Source organism: Balaenoptera physalus (genome assembly GCF_965194825.1).
Source record: "Balaenoptera physalus genome assembly, chromosome: 7".
NCBI classification, from domain to species: Eukaryota; Metazoa; Chordata; class Mammalia; order Artiodactyla; family Balaenopteridae; genus Balaenoptera; species Balaenoptera physalus.
The window spans coordinates 48,833,008-48,851,164 of record NC_138886.1 but is presented as its reverse complement, the minus strand read 5'-3'; the positions used below and the strand labels follow the sequence as shown (position 1 = coordinate 48,851,164).

Below are 18,157 nucleotides of genomic sequence, written 5' to 3'. Positions count from 1 at the left end.
ACAGACTAAAAGAAAAGCAGTGCCAGAGGGACCTAGAGATCTAGATTGTGTGTTCCCTCTGATCAGGTCATTTCAAGGTGAGATTTTTAGGCTGGAGAGTTGAAAGCCTGTTCTTCTCACATTAGAAGAGAGAAGAAGAAAAAACACAAGATTTTTAATCAAACAAGTCTGGATTCAAATCTTAATGCTGTTCCATAACTCTGTGTCCCTTGGGCAAATTACTTAACCTCTCTCAACTTTAGAGAGGGAAGCTGACAATAATGTCAACTTCTTACTGTGTTTTTCAGATTTAAATAAGAGAGGGAAATATATATACACACACGTATATAATTGCTTAATCATTAAAGCACCCTCAAAATGGCAGCTTTTAACATTATCATTATTATTTGACTTCTTTGATTCCTCGGTGGCCCCCAGGCCAGAAGTATTTTGATGCCATTTCTCTTGGGTTTAGAAGAGAATGAAGATAAGTACTGAAATCTCTGTCCTGTGTCTCCGGTACTGGATAGGATAAATATTTAAGGTCATGGAATATTTTTTTAATGGACAAGTTATTGTGATATCATCTCTTGATCTCCATTGTCCTCCAGCTCGTCCCCACTTTTTCTTTTCCTTTATTTCAAAATTCCTCACATAGCAGTTTCTACTCTGTCTCATTCCTTACAGTCTCATTCTCTCTTGAATGTACCCTATTCATAGGATTTTTGCCCACACCACCACCAAAACCATGCTCCTTAAGGCCACCAATGAATTCCATCTTGCTAAATCTGGTCGCAGATTTTTAATACTTACAGTACTTGATGCGTTAAATGCACAAGATATATTTATGATAATATATATTTCCATGTATTTATTTTATTTTGTCACCAGCAAAGTCCATTAACAAGTCCCCGGAAATAAAAATAGAATCTGGGTAATAAAATCTAACCTTTTTTTCCTTTGTGCTTAGTCTAGTGTCACTTGCTCATAGGGTGCCGCCTGCAGAGGCCTTGCGCCTGGCCCTTCAGGCCGGAGTTCCTAGCACCAAACGCCTGAGCTGACGCCTCGACGCCTCAGCCGGGCAGGCTGTGTGCAGAGGCGCTGCGCCCGACACTGCAATTCAAGATGGCGGCAGTGGGCTGTGCGCAGAAGCGCTGCGCCCGACACTGCAATTCAAGATGGCGGCAGTGGGCTGTGCGCAGAAGCGCTGCGCCCGACACTGCCATCTGGAGCCAGAACAGCACAGCCCCGCCCACCCACCAGAACTCCCCTCCCTCCCAGAGAACACGATCCCTATAAAGGAGTTCCGCCCACAGCCTGTCAAGAGACCGTGTACTCTAGAGCGTGAGCTCACACCTCTCCGTTCTCTGATCAAAGAATAAAACTTTGCTTTGCTTCTGCACTGAACACGGTCTCGTTGTATTGGCCTAAATGACATTGGGCAGGAAGACCTTTGCTGGGGCCAGACTCGAAAGGGTCAGTACCAATTTCTTTACTATTTCTTCCCCACTGGAATGTGGGCTGAAATGACGGCAGGTACTGTTGTATCCCTATCCCCTAGAATAGTGCCTGGCATGCGGCAAGCGCACAATAAAGGTTAGTGGAATGAATGTCTGCAAAAGTAGTCTGTTGAGCAAAAAACTATTGCAGGTAACAACAGACTGCCTTTCCCTGAAGGATACCCTGAGGGGAATGTGAATGTATGTTCCAAGCTGAAGTCCACCCCATGGATGCCGTGAGCAGTTCCTGAGCACATTCTGGACTTCTGTTCAGTGCTTATAATTTGTTGGCATGTGTAATGATTTGGCTTTAAAAAGCGATGCATTTCCCACTTGGATTTTTCTGCAGTGAGCTTCAGTTGCAAATGCCCATGTTTATGTGTATATGATGTGTGCTGTGCCTGGCATCTGCTCTGCTTCCTGGCCCTCCGTGTGCCTGTGCCCACAGGGCATCTGGGAGCTGACTGGCATGTTACAATGGTTAGAAATTCTCCTCTCTGAGCTCTCTGGTTTATCCTGTTGGGGATGAGAAAGCTACCAAGTATTCCTAAGCTGGCAGAGTGACAGAATGAACCCACACAAGGAGATAAAACAGCTGTAGTGGAAATGGAGAGCTTCCGAGGACCAATGAAAGAGGAAGACAAAGAGCTTATGGCTCATGGATGGCAGATGGTTGAGGTCTGGTTAGGAATCGAGTTGTTGAGAAACATTTTGTCTTAGGCTGAGTTGGAACATGGGCATTTAAAGCTATGCATAGGCTAGTGACAGTCCTAGCAATCTCAAACTTTATCTATGTCAGGATTGGGGTCCTCTCACACCCTGATCCATTTTTTTTTGTCCACAGTAGAATTTGCAAGTTGGTTCTTGCAAGCCCTGAGTTTGGGGGATGCTGGTGGGGGTGTTATCTGGGCCCTGTACCCTTTCCCCAGAGCACTCAGCCCTTCCAAGGGCATCTCTCTGAAGTTGCAGGGGCTGAGTATGGTGCGTTGAGGTCTGCTGCATTGAGGCTCTAGAAATATAGGTACTAAAAGAGGAGATTTCCATGACTGGAAAAGGAGCTTGCCATTCAAAGTGGCTTTCTGACTTCAGTGTTTCTAAAGGCACTATCTGGGACAGGGATTACTTCCCTGTGTTTCCTGCCAATGGATGTGCATGTTTTTGGCAATGTGAAATGGGGGCATGGGGGGAAGGAATGAACAAATAAAAGGAGAGGAAGAAAGATAAGTGAGAAGCACTGTTGTTCAATTCTTTGGAAAGATTATTCATCCACCCCAATAATCCCTCTTTTTTCCTTAGGGATAGTGTCACAGAGTGAAAAGAGCAAAAGCTTTGGAATTAGATACATCTGTGCTTGAATCCTGACTGTTTCAGTTATGATGCTGGCTTAGGCAAGAAACCTAATTTCTCAAACCTTAATTTCTTAATCTGTAAAATTGGAGAAATAATATCTATCACATAGGATTGTTTTGAGTCTTAAATGAAATATGAGCAAAGTGCCTAGCATAGGGTTTGAAATAGAGCCCACCCTAAATAGTTAAAAAAAGTTATAAAAAAGGGTAGGGGGAGAAAATACAGCATCAGACATGGCAGACGTGGGCTTTGTTTGCTAATGTATTCAGCAAACATTTAAATGGAGCATCTATGTTGTATCTAAAAATGTGTGACTCGCTGGGCAAGATGGATATGCCTTCGTAGAGGCTAAAGTTGCAGATAGACAAAAACACATGCAAACATAAATAAATGAGAGAACTGTCAAGTGTGATAAATGCTAATAGGAAACACAGTGGAATGAAAGGGGGAACTGCTTTATACAGGGTGTTCAGGGAAGGCTTCCTGGAGGAGGTGATGGTCAAGCTGAGAATGAAGAATAAGAAAGCACCAGCCACATGAAGACTGGAGGGAAAGGTTTCAGGCAAAAGGAAGGATATAAGCAAATGTCTTGAGACCAAAGAAGACACAGGGGTGTTTGAGGTACTGAAAGAAGACCAGAGTGGCTGAGATGAGAGACCAGTGCTAGAGCAAGGAGAGAAAAACAGGGTGAAAATATTGGTAGTCATTCCTCGGGAAAATCTTTTTTGAGAGTTGGCCACCTCCCGCCCCTAAATGCTGTGTTGTAAGAGATTTCTCCCTTTGGTTATCATTCTGTCCTCTGCAAGTATGGAAACAAAATGATGCCATTTGGTTGAAGTGCAGGTTTGCCCATATGTTTGAATCATTAGTATCTGACTGTTTCTTAGTGTCGTTAGATGAGAGGATGGTGGGTTTTTGTGAATACTCTATGCTCTGCTGTTCTCCACAACAACCAAAACTGTCCCCCCATTAGCTCAATAACAGAAGTCCTCCAGCCCATTTCCTGGGGAAGCCTGGCAAAAGGACTCATACTCCAGACTTTGCATTCATGTAGCGCCTGCTGGAACCTGCTTGGTGGAATTTGTTTTTCCCCTGACCCAGGTCCCCTTGGAGGCCAACCACTGCCAGAAAAACTCAAACTCTATTTCTTGGGTCCCAAGTCAGCCTGCCTCCACCCAGAGGGCTGAGAGCTGTAATGCTCCTCCCGCTGGGTGGAGACTGCCCTTCCTCCCACCTGGAACTTTATTTCACTCAGATCTGGAGGGTCTGTGTTCCCTGACCTTCAAAACCAGAGCAGTAGACTTTGAACAGGTGACGACAGGAAGGCAGGAGTGGTAGGAGGAAGCCTGATCAGACCACTTGCTAGCTGAGTGACCTCTAGTCACTCCAAGCAACTTTTTTGTCTGTAAAAATAGGGATGGCATTATTTGCCTCTGCTGTAGGGAAGATAAAATTGCAAAAAGCAACTGGCAAGCTAGGGATGAATTATTCCCTTTCTTCCCTCCTCTTCCACTTCCCTCCTTTCTTCCCTTCCCTCCACCAGTCGGCGACGCCTTGAGCCTCTTGTCTTTTATCACTGAATGGCTCGTCGCTGGCATGTGCAGAGAGCCCACGATGTGGTGTGAGACCCCAACAGTCATTCTCACCACTGTTATTAGTCATGGCCGAGCGCGTGGAGGAGGATGTGATCACAACATTTAAAATCAAGTCAGTTTGGGGCCAGTTTTACTTAATAATGCTCTTTCTCTGCCCAGCCCCCCACCAGGCCTGCTCTCATTGTATCAGGATACTTCATTTGCTGGTATCTTTGAAAAAGGAGGAGTTTCACATAAGCTAACTTTTAATTTATTTCACAGGGGTGGAGTCCAGACATCAGCAGTTTTTAAAACTCCCCAGGTGATTCTAATGTGCAGCCAAGGTTGAGAATCACTATTAAGTGGTTTCTTAACACCCCAAGCCTCTATACTTCTGTGAACTATGTATCTATGTTTCTAGGAATTAAAAATAAGAAGGGGAAGGAAACTAATGTGGCTGCCATGGGCCAATGCTAAGGCCCACAAGGACAGGGATGAGTGAAGTGTTAGTCACAACACTGTGGAATGAAGATGACAGACCAGCTCCAGAACAATGCCTGAGCACCGGCCCTACGGTTGATAGCCATGTGCTGATAACAAACAGTAGAAGTGGGCTGAGAATAAAGAAAATACAAAGGCCAAATGAGAAGGAAAAAGAAAGGAAATATTATTTAATGTAAAGGAGGAGGTTAGTGGGTAAAATATTTAAATTCCCTTTGAGGGAGAAGACGGTTAAGTAAAAACCCAAAGATAAATGATAGAGATAATAGTAGCAGGAGTGCTCTTTAGGCAGTGTATGTTTGTCTTCCGATTGGGAAAAATTTTCTCAGGTCAAGGTTTGGGTTTGGGGAAGGCAGATCATGAATTGGGAGAATGATATATTGGGCAACATGTGATCAACACCAGGCTAATGGCCCTGCCTGAAACCTTGGAATTCGATGAATGTATTCATTTACTGAGCCTCACATCTAATAAGAAGCAGCATAAATACTAATACAGAAAGAAGTGTGGGTGAATGAGATCAAATGATAGAAGGTATTTTATACACATTGATTAGCATGGAAGAGAAAGCAGAAAGTATCTGGTTTCAGAAACCTGGTTTACAAATAATACACGCATATAAATAGCCTCTCTAGCTCCTTCCCATTTATTCCCCCCCCCGCAACCCTCCACTCCCTTCTTCCTCCTGCAAACACTGTGGGTCAAAAACAAAACTTACATGTTTGAGTAAAATTGTGGAATCAGAAGTAGAGGAAGTGTCTTACACTGTTGGTGGGAGTATAAATTGGTGCAGCCACTATGGAAAACAGTATGGAGGGTCTTCAAAACACTAAAAATAGAGTTGCCATTTTATCCAGCAATCCCACTCCCGGGCATATACCTGGACAAAACTATAGTTTGAAAAGACATATGCACCCCTATGTTCATAGCAGCACTATTTACAATAGCCAAGACATGGAAGCAACGTAAGTGTCCCATCAACAGATTAATGGATAAAGAAGATGTGGTATATATATACAATAGAATATTATTCAGCCATAAAAAAGAATGAAATAATGCCATTTGAAGCAACATGGATAGACTTAGAGATTGTCATACTGAGTGAAGTTAAGTCAGAAAGAGAAAGACAAATACCATATGATATCACTTACATGTCAAATCTAAAATACGACACAAATGAACATATCTATGAAACAGATACAGACTCACATACATAGAGAACAGACTTGTGGTTGCCAAGGGGGGAGATGAGGTGGGGAAGGGAAAGACTGGGAGTTTGGGATTAGCAGATGCAAATTAGTATACATAGGATGGATAAACAACAAGGACCTACTGTATAGCACAGGGAACTATATGCTATATCCTGTGATATAGCATATAGTGAAAAAGAATATGAAAAAGTATATATATAATATGTATAACTGAGTGACTTTGCTGTACAGCAGAAATTAACACATGGTAAATCAACTATATTTCAATAAAATTTTTAAAAAAGAGCTATGAAAAAAAAGAAGTGGAGGAAGGGAATAAGCTGGGAAACACCTATTTTGGAGAAGTGATTTTCAAACTTTAGTCCTACGATCTTTAGTTGAATGAACTGTTACTGGAGACGGGTTACAGAACTAAGATGAATTTAAAACAGAGAAAGGGTGGGCTGGTGTCTGTCATATTCAGCATGTTTTTTATCCTTGCCTTTACCCATCATGAAGATGCTGTAGGAAGCATAGTTTGGAAATGGTTTGAATATGACAGTTGACATCAGAAGATTTCCAAAAAAGACTCAGCATCCTACCTCTTCATTGCCCTTCCCACCTGTATTTCCCCCTTCATTTGTTATACTACCTTGAAGTCCCCTAATCAATAATTCCTTTGGTTCAATAAGTTTCCTCTATTGGAAGCTCAAGTATGTTACGGAGGTCAAAGAGCTATCACTCCTGCTGCTGGGATTCCAGGTTCCCAGACAAGATGCTCTGCAGGGAGGACTTGGAATTGTAGGAGGTGGGAGATGGGTAACACTGGAGGAACAAGATGGGGATGTCCCAAAGAAGGGAATGATAATCTTTTCCTTCTTTCCTACTGCATTTCTTGATTTCTTGCTCTCAGACTCTTCATAGCAAACCAGAATTTTGCTAAATTATTTACATTTCTTTATGAGAAAATGGATTCTGGGTTGTAAATAGATCCTTGGATCACAGCCCATTTATAAGCTGATGACTTCCTGAGATGCATGATTGACTGTTTTGCATGGAAGAAATTACGTGTACAAAACTCTTATTGAGAAATGTGGAGGTTCACACATTTAAAAATTGCTCAGAGTTTAAATGTTTATCCAAATGGGATATCTCTGAGGAACTAAAAGGAATGTGAGACAATGTTTATGGCTCCCATGATTCTAATTTGGTTGCTGCCGTGGAGAGGTCTCTAATATAGTGGTTCTTAACTCTTTGGGGTTATTTGTACCTTGGGGAATCTGAGAATTGAATGCATTCTTTCCATGAAATGCGTACACACACACACAGAATCTTACGTATATTTTCAGGGGATTCACAGAACTCCCTAGAGACTTCTAGTTGTTCTTGAACACTAGGCTAAGAATTGTTAGCCTATTGAATTCAGGGAAAACGCTAGCCCATGTATTTCTATTTACAACAGTAAAATTCCTATTTGGGAATAGGCTGTAGGGTAGGGGTGAAGAGTCCATCCTGGTGCTTGTAGAGCCTACTGCATTTAACATTTGAGAGAGGATTCAAGAGCTTGCACAAAATACAGAAAGATGTATAAGGCATAGTCTTTTTCCTCAAAGAAAATTAGGTATGGAGAGGCTAGAGTATAAGGAACAAGAGTAGTAGTACTGGTAGTTGTGACTGGAAAGGAGGACTAGATCTGGATCACGGAGGATCTTGAATGCTAGGTTAAGAAACTGCAACTTAATTCTGAAAGCCAGTATGTTCCAGCCTACAGTCATCCTTGTACAATCTTCATCTTTTTGCCATATCTATATCCCAACATGACAATTAGATCTTTTTTTCAAACTGATTCCCCTTTAAAACTTATATTTTTAAAGGCTTAATATACACTTATATTTTGCATTTTATTGTAATCATTTCAAATACATATGCAAAAAACTGTATCTCCTAAAATAAAAATATGAATTTGCATTCTACCTGAAATGATCTCATGCAATCAGCAGTAGGTATTCTTCACTTTGGGAAACACTAGAGAGTGCGATGGGGACTTCTGAGTGGGTGGGAGGTTATGTTATGAGAGATGCTCTGTAAAAGGAATCCTTCAGCAGTTGAGTGTCAGTTGGAATGGAGAGCCTGGCGGTGCTGAGACCAAGCAGACACCAATGGTCTAGGTGAACATGATGAGACCCTGGACCAGGGAGGCAGAGGGAAAATGTAGACTGGAGGTGAGATGGAGTCTTCCTAGAGTTGGAACTCAAACCAATTGTCATGTAAACCATTTAGTAAGTCAGCTCCTAAAGGAATAAAATAATACAATAATATGTTTATTTTTGGGCATTATTTATATTTAATTATTTATATTTTAATGCTTGCTATATTTTCCCTTTGCCTTAATCTACTAATATTTAATGAATATGGTTGAAAAAAGTCAGAAGCATTAAAATTCTATGCATTTTTATTGGTTATGAGAGAGAATGTGAGACCTGCATAGTGGGGTTGAAAATCAGATGGCCATTTTCTGTATACTTCTCTGGTCTTTCCCAATTTGTTTAATTTTTCTGGTTAGCTGAAAAATAGACATGATTCTTGTCCCATTGTTGTGCAGCTCAAATGACACAAGGAGTGCAACAGACCTTTGTCTATTATAAAGTGTTATTATATATCATTAAATGAAAGGTGTTATGATCAGCTGTCTTGGCAAGGAATTGTGTAAATGACATTTCCTTCAAATTTCTTTTTTATTTCAATGAATATTTTGTGAGAAGACATAGGAGAGTTGATCACTAATTGGGATTTCTAGTTGGTCTGATTAAGGTATTATGCTGGAAAAGAATAATTTCACTTTGCCCTTGATGTAGAAATTTCAAGTGATTTGGACATTGTACTTACATTTTCCTTGTAGGAATATAATGGCTACAGGGGCAGAGGGCATTCCAGGAATATCAACCAACAATGTATTCTTTTTTTTCCTTCCAGGACTCTAAAAATCTAATAAATATTTGTTCAGATTATTCTAGGAATGAAAGAGAAAACTGGCTCCTACTTTAAAGTCATTTTAACTTGGTCATACCTGATATTTTGAATATAGAATCAGCTGAAATATGGTGGAAAGAGCAGAGGACTTGCAGAAAGATGTTCTTGGTTCAAGTCTTGGGGTGGCCACTGACTAAGCTACATGACGTTGGGCCTGTCACTTAAGTCTTTGAGTCTTGGTTTCTCTCTGTAAAATGGAGATTCTAATACTGACCTTAGCAAGGTTGATTGTAGTATCAAATAAGATGACAAGAAAATTGTCTTTGTTAAAGATAAAGTGCTATATAGACATCATCATCACTGTTACAATAAAAGTATTTATTGAATGCTTATTATGTTCTTTACATATATTAACTCATTTAATCCTTATAATTAACCCCATAACATAAACATTATTATTATCTCAACTTTCTGGAGGAGAAAACTAAAGAGATTAAATAACTTGCTAATGCCAAGTATTAAATGACAGATCTGGGATTTGAAGCCAGGCAAACTGACTCCAAAGCCTTCATCATCCTTATTCCTAGAATAGTGATATTCTATCACCTAAAAGAGTTTCAGAACTTCCAAAAATTAATCAGTAACTCAGTGTGTTTTGAGAACTAATATGGAAACATTTTTAATGGAACAATATTTCTCCTCTATCCTCTTTCCATCTCATTTAAGACGTTTGGATTTAAATTGTTACGATGATAGTCAAATGAAATTAAAAGGACCTAGGTACAATTCAGCATTGATCTCAAAGAGCATTTCTATTTCTCCCCATACACTGTGTTAGAGAGAACTGTTTTCTAAACTTGATACCTGACTTTATGACTTTCAGCCGTTTGGCCTAAAAAGCCTTTCTTCAGCTCTAAGAGGTTTTTTTCCCTTCATGACCACACGAGATCTACTGCACTTGTTTGGCCATTGGTGTTAAACAGGGAAGGCGCAGGCTCACTCCTCTCCTATCACATGGGAGTTTACATATAAATATGTTTCCTCTTGTCTGTCCTCTCTGTCCATGGTGATGAGCAAGGAAGGAAGACGGAACATGAAGATGGATGACAAGTGACTCAAGTCAAACTGTGCCCCAGTAACAATTATAACTATCAATAGGACTAGGGAAAAAACAAGGGTAAGAGCAGGTATCTGTACTTGTACTCTAATTAGCATCTGTAGTGACTTGTCGTATAACAGTAATGATAGCTGAGGTTATTGAGTATTTCCTAGGAGCCACAAACTGTGCCAACATTCTTTGCACAACTCTCCCAGCATCCCAGGGTGGTGGAGGGGTAACTGGGATCTTCAGGAATATCTCCTACATGATGCTAAGATATCAATGCGTCAAGGTACACTAACTGCTCCTACCTATGGTATTAAGAGTCTTACAAACATCTATTTTTCTAAGCAAGGAACATCTTGCACTTTGTGGTTCTTCCTCAGATATAGGATACCCATCTGTGAAAGGAGAGGAAACCTGTTTGTTTAGAAGTCATGCTGGCTTGGTTTTTATGAATCTATGAAATGACAAGTAGAGAGTTGTCTCTCAGTTTCCCAAATGTGGTTAGAGAGTTGTGATGGGACATCAGCATATGCTTTACATATGCCCTCATAAAAGTAATACATCTCCCTGCATTGGAAGGTAGCAGAGTTGGGCCTCCAAAGACTCACCTGTAAGGCACAGAAAACACCCCTCTGTTGCCTTCCCCAGTGTCTAGCGGATATTCATCAGCTCTGGAGCCTGGGACCATCAAGCAGAGGGCAAGAAGCCATGTGAGTGACGTCTGGGTACTGCTTGGCCTTGGACTTGGTAGGGCATAGAATAGGGCATGTGAAATCCTCGTGCCAGTTTTAATCTTTTGGTATTGTGACATTTGTCTCATTGTGGTTAGAAAAAAAAGAATCAAAGCATAATCTGTATCAGTAAGGAAGAAGCTCTAAATGTGGCAGATCCTGGAACACATAGGTATTATTATCACTCTCTTTAAAAGCTGAGGGCCCTGGGGCTTAATGGAAGTTAAGTCTCTTGAGTGCTGAAGCCAGAGTTAGAATCCAGACTTGTCTGCTTCTACAGCTTGCTCCTCATAACCACTGCATTGGGATACCTCCCATAGGTAGAGCAACTTAAGCAGATGGCCCTGAATCAAATCTACGTCCATAAACCAAATCTACGACGCCCTAAGGAGACATGCTGCTGTGTTAATGAAAATTCTAGGGCAATTTATGGATACTGAATATGTATCTTTCTGCCTTAATGTATATTTATCTGAATTCATTCATTCACTCACTCATCCATTAAACAAAGATTTATTGAGCATCTGCCACATATATGCTATGCTACTAAGTACAACTAGGGATGAGTGAGAATAACGAATTGGACAGAGATTCTGCTCTTAAGAGTTTACATGGGAAGTTAGAGATACACATAAATAACTTAAGGTATAAACGATAAGTACCACAAGAGAGTTACAAATAAAGGAGTGAGGTGTCTTCTAGGTGTGTGTGTGCACGTGTGCATGTACATGCATGTGTATTTGCATGTGTTTGGCAACTGGTTACGGCTAAAGAGAGGGTTCTAAACTTGAACAAATTCAGGGAAGTAGGAAATAAAAAAATGACTGCAAGAAGATTAGTTTGGTTAGTGTAAGGGGTCCATAAAAAAGTGATGGAATGTAAGACTGGAACTATAGGCAAAACGTTGTACTTCATATTCAAATGACTGATGTGGTTGGTTCTCTGCTCCAGCAAGAGTATCTGGCATTACTATATAGCAGGGGCCAGCAAACCACAGCTTGTGGGTCAAATTTGGTCCATGGCCTGTTTTTCTGTGGCCAGGAAGATGAGAATGGTTTTTATAGTTTAAAGGGTGGTTTAAAAACAAATAAGCAAACAAACAGAAAAATTATGTGACAGAACTGTATGTAGTACACAAAAGCTAACATACTTACCATCTGCCTCTTTACAGAAAAAAGTTTGACAGCCTCTGCAGTGTATAAAATGGATTGTTGGGGGGACACTGGATTAGGGGAAGCCATGTGAATAGGGAAGAGTGATAGGTTAGGAAAGGAAGAATGAGGGAGTGTCTGAGAGCATGGACTTTGGAAATGAAGGAGCCTGGAGGAAGACAAGGCTTAACATGTGTAATTTGGGAATTGTCTCAAAATGATAACTGAAGTCAGAATAATGAATGAAAGGGGAAAGAGCCAAGAACTGATCTTTGATAAACATCTTTTTATAGTATGGGGAGGAAGAAGGGGAACTAGCAATAGAAAGATAAATGAACTGTAAGAGAAATGGCAAGGAAACAGAATCTACAGAGTCTAACATCATTGACTCCTCAGGAATGTAACTTGGAAGAGGGAAGAGGAGTTAACAGCATCAAATGCTACAGAGAAGTTACTGAAAAGGACACAAACCTGATGACCTAATATCTTTGCTTCAGTTTATTCCATTAGCACATTTCTATGTCCTTGGCTTTTCCTTGCCTTAAGGTGCCCTACCCAAGTGAGAATGTGATGATATTGAGATGCTATAGCTTCAGCTGCTAGGACATAATAGTGACCTATTCCTTAAATTTAGCTTCTCAGGTTGCATGTGTCCATCATTTTCCAAAGAAAGGTGGGTACCAGGTCCCCTCCAATTCTCCCCAAACTACCTCTTCTCTATACCTGTAGACATCCTTGGTAGATTCTTGACATCTGATGTCTTTTAAAAATCAGTTTATCTTCATTCCTGTACATCCTGAATTGACTAGAGATGAATAAAGAGATTGCCCAGTATGACTGAAGACCTAACTGAATTAGAACCAATGACTCAGCTTTGGGAGTGATGGCTTGGACTCTCAACTAGGAGGACAAAGAAAACCACACTTTAAAATATGCTTCCACCTGGATGATCTCAAGAATTTGATCTCAGACTAGCAAATTATGGAAAAGCTTGGCATTCAAGTTTGATATGAATAACGTGATGGTGGTGGGGGGAGGGGAGGGTGACTGTATTTGGAGGTGAGAATGGAATTTAAAGTCTTGGATTTTAGAGCAGCATCAGTTTTGAGTGGAGACATGATCCTCAGGTGTGACTGGGAAGTGGTGGCCAGATGAACAGCACTGGCCCCTAGGAGGTCCAACGGCTGGGAGAGAAGGGTAGCAAATTAGAGGAGCCATCAGTGTGTAAATGGAAGTAGTGAACTAGGAGCCAGGTGGGTGCCATCCTCCACCATGACTTGTTTAGGGCCACACGTACCATGGGGCTTACATTGCTGAGTCTGACCGGTACCCCATCACTACAGAGTGTCAGGAGCACAGGTACTGCCCAGCCTGGCACTGGTGGGTTGGAAGTGGTGATGGGGGGAGGCTTCTGCAGGAGCTCGGAGGGCAGGCAGGAGCTCCAAGAGGCAGGAGGTGGCACTGTCCTCTGGAACTAAAAGGCTCTATGGTTTCTACACACGCAATCAGCCTCAGAGTATGCTATGCCACTTTTCCTGTCCTGATGTTCTTTATGACCAGATCCCTCTTGAGAGGAAGGAGGTGGAGGGCCACTGATCCCTTACATTTGCCCCCAAATTACTATACTGGCTGTGGACAGTTTTTATTGCTTTATTTTTATTTTTTTCCTGAATAACAATGATGGAATTTAGCTCATGGCTTGGTTTCTAGAGGGATATATCTTCTCAGAAGATGACAGGATTTCAGGTGTTTTGACCCAAGTTGGGAAGTAAGCAGAGGAGAAGTGAATTTCTTCAAGAACAATATGAAGTTAGTAGAAAGTACTCACACAAAGGGCCCATCAATGCATGTTTTCCATAAGGCCACACAGCCCAGAGGCCTGGGTTTCACAAGCATCTATAGTGCAGATTTTTATGACATAGTTAATAGGATGCTGGGATGAGAAAGATGTAAGATCAGCTCTAGAACCAAATCCCTAAGTTGAACTTGGTAATGAATGGTTAGGTTGACCTCAGGATATGACATCCCACTTCATTTGTAAAGGAAATAAAAAGAAACTTGAAGAGGAACCTTCCTTCATTATTGGTGGAAATGTAAACTGTTGCAGCCACTATGGAGAACAGTATGGAGGTTCCTTAAAAAACTAAAAATAGAGTTATCACATGATCTATCAATGCCACTCCTGGGCATATATACCCAGAAAAGACAAAAACACTAATTCAAAAAGAAACATGCGCCCCAATGTTCATAGCAGCATTATTTACAGTAGCCAAGACATGGAAGCAACCTAAATGTCCATCAACAGATGAATGGATAAAGAAGATGTGGTATATATATATATATATATATATATATATATATATATATATACACATACACACACACAACGGAATATTGCTCAGCCATAAAAAAAGAAAGAAATAATGCCATTTGCAGCAATATGGATGGACCTAGAGAATAACATACTAAGTGAAGTAGGTCAGACAGAGAAAGACCAATATCATATGCTATCACTTATATGTGGAATCTAAAAAAATGATATAAAGGAACTTATTTAAAAACAAAATAGACTCACAGACATAGAAAACAAACTTATGGTTACCAAAGAGGAAAGGGGAGGAGGGATAAATTAGCGATTTGGGACTAACAGATATACACTACTATATATAAAATAGATAACCAACAAGGACCTACTGTATAGCACAGGGAACTATATTCAATATCTTGTAATAACCTATAATGGAAAAGAATCTGAAAATTCTTTATATATATATAAAACTGAATCATTTTGCTGTACACCTGAAACATTGGAAATCAACTGTACTTCAATTTAAAAAAAAGTTGCAAAGAAACTCTGTACCTAATACTTGATGGATTAAATCTCCAGTGGGGGAATAAAAACTCTAGACTACCTAATTGAGAAAAGAAAAAAAAAAAAAGCAACCTGAAGGATGTAAAAGTGAAGAGGGGCTCCCTGTGCAATGCCGCTGTGTGTGCTAAGCCAGGCGGCATGGAAAAGATACCTGGGCGCTGCAGCAGGACAGACCTGGTGTGGCTCTTCCTGGCTGTGCGCGTATCTCCTCACCTCCCCAGCCTCAGTTCCCTCGCCTGTTTCTTTCAAAAGGAGAAGAATAATGCCTACCTCCTTCCACCTCCTTTCTAAAGCATCTAGTACTGTCCACACACATAGTCCTTCAAAAATGGAAATTATTTTAATTACATTTATGATTTAAAAAATCCTAATTTCTGTCCAGATGTGGATGGAAATCAGGACAATTTACTGCTTGTTAAGATCACATGTCCTTAGCCTAGATCTAGGGATACCTTACGTTTCTTAGAATAAATATCTCGCGTGAAAATGCAGCTGACCTTACAGCAGGGGCCATGATCAAGCAACAAGATAATTATCAGACAGAAAGAATCCCAGGGAACAGCCCTATAACATACCCAGAAAACTACATTCAGCCTCATTTGATTTTATGACTTCTAACTGGTTCCTAGAATTTTGAGCCTGACTGCCTTTCTAGGAAACTTGCAGGACTGCTGAAATGCATAGTTCTGGTAAACTTTCACAGTCATTGGCCTTAGCGTTGGAAAATCATTAATCCTCAGTTAGGAGAAAATCCCTGCTGCAAGCATGCAGGAGCTCAGTTTCATGCCCTCCTTGGGAGTGCAGGAAGCACATGGGCTGAAATGCTGTGAGCTAACTGCCTCCGAGATGGGAGGACGCCAGTGGCACTTTCAGGATTGACAGAGGCTCTGCTGGGACACCAGCAGTCATGACTGTGAACCCAGTCTGCACGTGGGCTTCCCTCTGCAGGGCGGCCAGACTACTTAGGTTGGATACTCAAGGATTAGAGGTGTTGTCCCATTCTCCTCACCTCACTCCTCTCTCTCATCCCAAACCTAGAAGCTGCTGAAAGGCTTTTCACAAAGGCTGTGTGATGCTTTCTGGAGTTGGATCTTGTTTATTTGAATCAAATCTTTTTTTTTCTAAATATTTAGTTCCTTAAACTCAGAAATTGCCTCCTTCCCTCCCTCCTGGCAGCCTCAGTGAGCACCTGTGCATGCCAGCCACTGTCACATACATAGGGACACCATCGTGAGCAAGACAGTTCCAGCCCGGGCCCAGGGAGCTATAGTCTAGTGGGGAGCAGGCTGCAGGCAGCTCTCTCTAGTTCTTCTCCTCACCACCTACCTCCCTGTGGTTGAGCCTTTTAGGGTCTGGCCCTGGTGCCCCTCTGGAGGAGCAGTGCCGCCCTATGTCTCCGGAGATAATCATTCCAGGATGCCTACGCAGACTTTGAGATCGTCAAAGCCTGAGTGAGGCTGCTGCTCAGGTCTGAACTGCTCCTTTGCCTCCGCATCAGCAGGTGGGCTCACGTGGCCTTTGAGAATAGTCTCCTCTCACTGGGGCCCACCTCAAATCGACCCAGAGTGGGCGATTCACTACATTTGCTTCAATGAGACAATTTCTGAATAAAAATACTTCCCACAGAGATGAAGTACCAATGCTTTTTAGTCTAGTTCCTGATTTACTCATCAGGTGACTTTGGGTTTCTGTAAGGTGAGGATAATTACTGTACCTCTCACATTGGGACAGTTGCCAAGATCACGTGAGCTAATATATGGAAAGATCTGGCACTCTGCCTACTCCTTCAATGTTAGCTCAGGTTATTTCTGTGCACCCTAACAGAAGGTCTCTGTGCTGACACACTTCTAAGACATTTTCCCCAGATGTAAGAAATGTTTCAGTAGTTATTGAAGGACACTTCGGAAATTACAGAAATTCCCACCCTTCCTTGGCTACGTTTCTCCATTTTCCACCTGTACAGATGAACAGATTAGCCTGGACCCTGTGTCACTAAGATCATTGATACTAAGCACATCAGTGATTCACGACTCACAAGTCAAGTGAAACTCCAAACCTAAGAGAGTATCAACTGAAGCATTTTCCAAGACGAAACCCGTGTTCTCTTCACCTCATTGGGTTGAGGCAATTGGAGCATTCAGGTGAGCTTCAATAGCAAATGATGCTAGAACCCTGCTGCCCACACTTCATTAGATCCAGGCAGAAAAGTTTCTTAGCTACTGAAGGGAGGAAGCTACAGGGGCCAGTGGAGGCTGAGGATGGTTGTGAGCTTGGCCAGAAAGGAGAAACAGCGGGTGTGTGATTCAAGAAAATGGTTAAACACACAGAGGGAATGTGGGGAAGTCTCTGCCACCCGCGGACACACTGTTACCTACCAATTCCTTCTTCTTCATGCACTCCATGAGGATGATGAACAGGTGCTGAGCCTGGGTCCGAGTGTATGTGAAAGTCTTCTGGATGGTCACCAACAGCTGGTCCCTCAAAGATTCGTTTATAAGTCTGCAGTGAAAAAATGTTGAACGCGGGTTAACTCAGCTCCTATTTAGTACATATTTCTGACAAACATAGAACATGAGAAAGCGTTATGAGGATTTACTTTAGATAGGAGTTATTTCTTCCCATATTTTTTTTCCATAGCAGTTATTTTGATTGTGATAATTTTTTTTTAAAAAGTACATTTAAAAATAAATCCATTTCAACATCTCAGTACCTAAATGAGTAAAGGAAGAAGATGGATTTAGTTCTTTTTTGGCTCTTTTTTCTTTTATATGGCATATGTCTAATGCCCTCTTGCTCAAGTGCTGTTATCAAAAAAATACCTTCAATTAATCCTTTGCATCTTGGTAAAAATTTACTATTAATATATTACTAATTTGAAGGAGATTTAAATTTCAGCTTCATGTCTAACTGTGGAAAGAAAAATTTTGTCTCAGTAAGGGATTGCTGAGTATCAATGAGGAGAAATAGGACTTATGTTTCCTCTAAAATCATTCCATGAAGGTAGTAGCTGATCTGGCCCACAATTCAGGTCCTCACTATTTATGCTGAACTTTTGCTGTGTTGTTTGCCAACAGGAGTCTGACCCATAAAGAGGTATTATATTGACTACTTTATTTAAAGATAGTTTTCGTATTATAGAGGAGTGAATTAAAACAAGGAAGGTGCATCATATCAAGTTAAAGCTCAATTATCTCTTGCATATGGACGAATCACAATTAATTTTAACTCCTTTATC

The 18,157-nt window shown here is 41.1% G+C and overlaps 1 protein-coding gene across 12 annotated transcripts in view; it reads right to left on the bottom strand.

Moving 5' to 3' along the window:
• The window catches only part of TRPM3 (transient receptor potential cation channel subfamily M member 3), a 926,458-nt gene that overhangs the window by 144,091 nt on the left and 764,210 nt on the right, over positions 1–18,157 (bottom strand). For all 12 annotated transcript variants that reach the window (XM_082470822.1, XM_082470807.1, XM_082470810.1 and 9 more), the window contains one exon: positions 17,298–17,421. In XM_082470822.1, the coding sequence (XP_082326948.1) occupies positions 17,298–17,421 (124 nt within the window). The remainder of the gene's footprint in view (positions 1–17,297; positions 17,422–18,157) is intronic.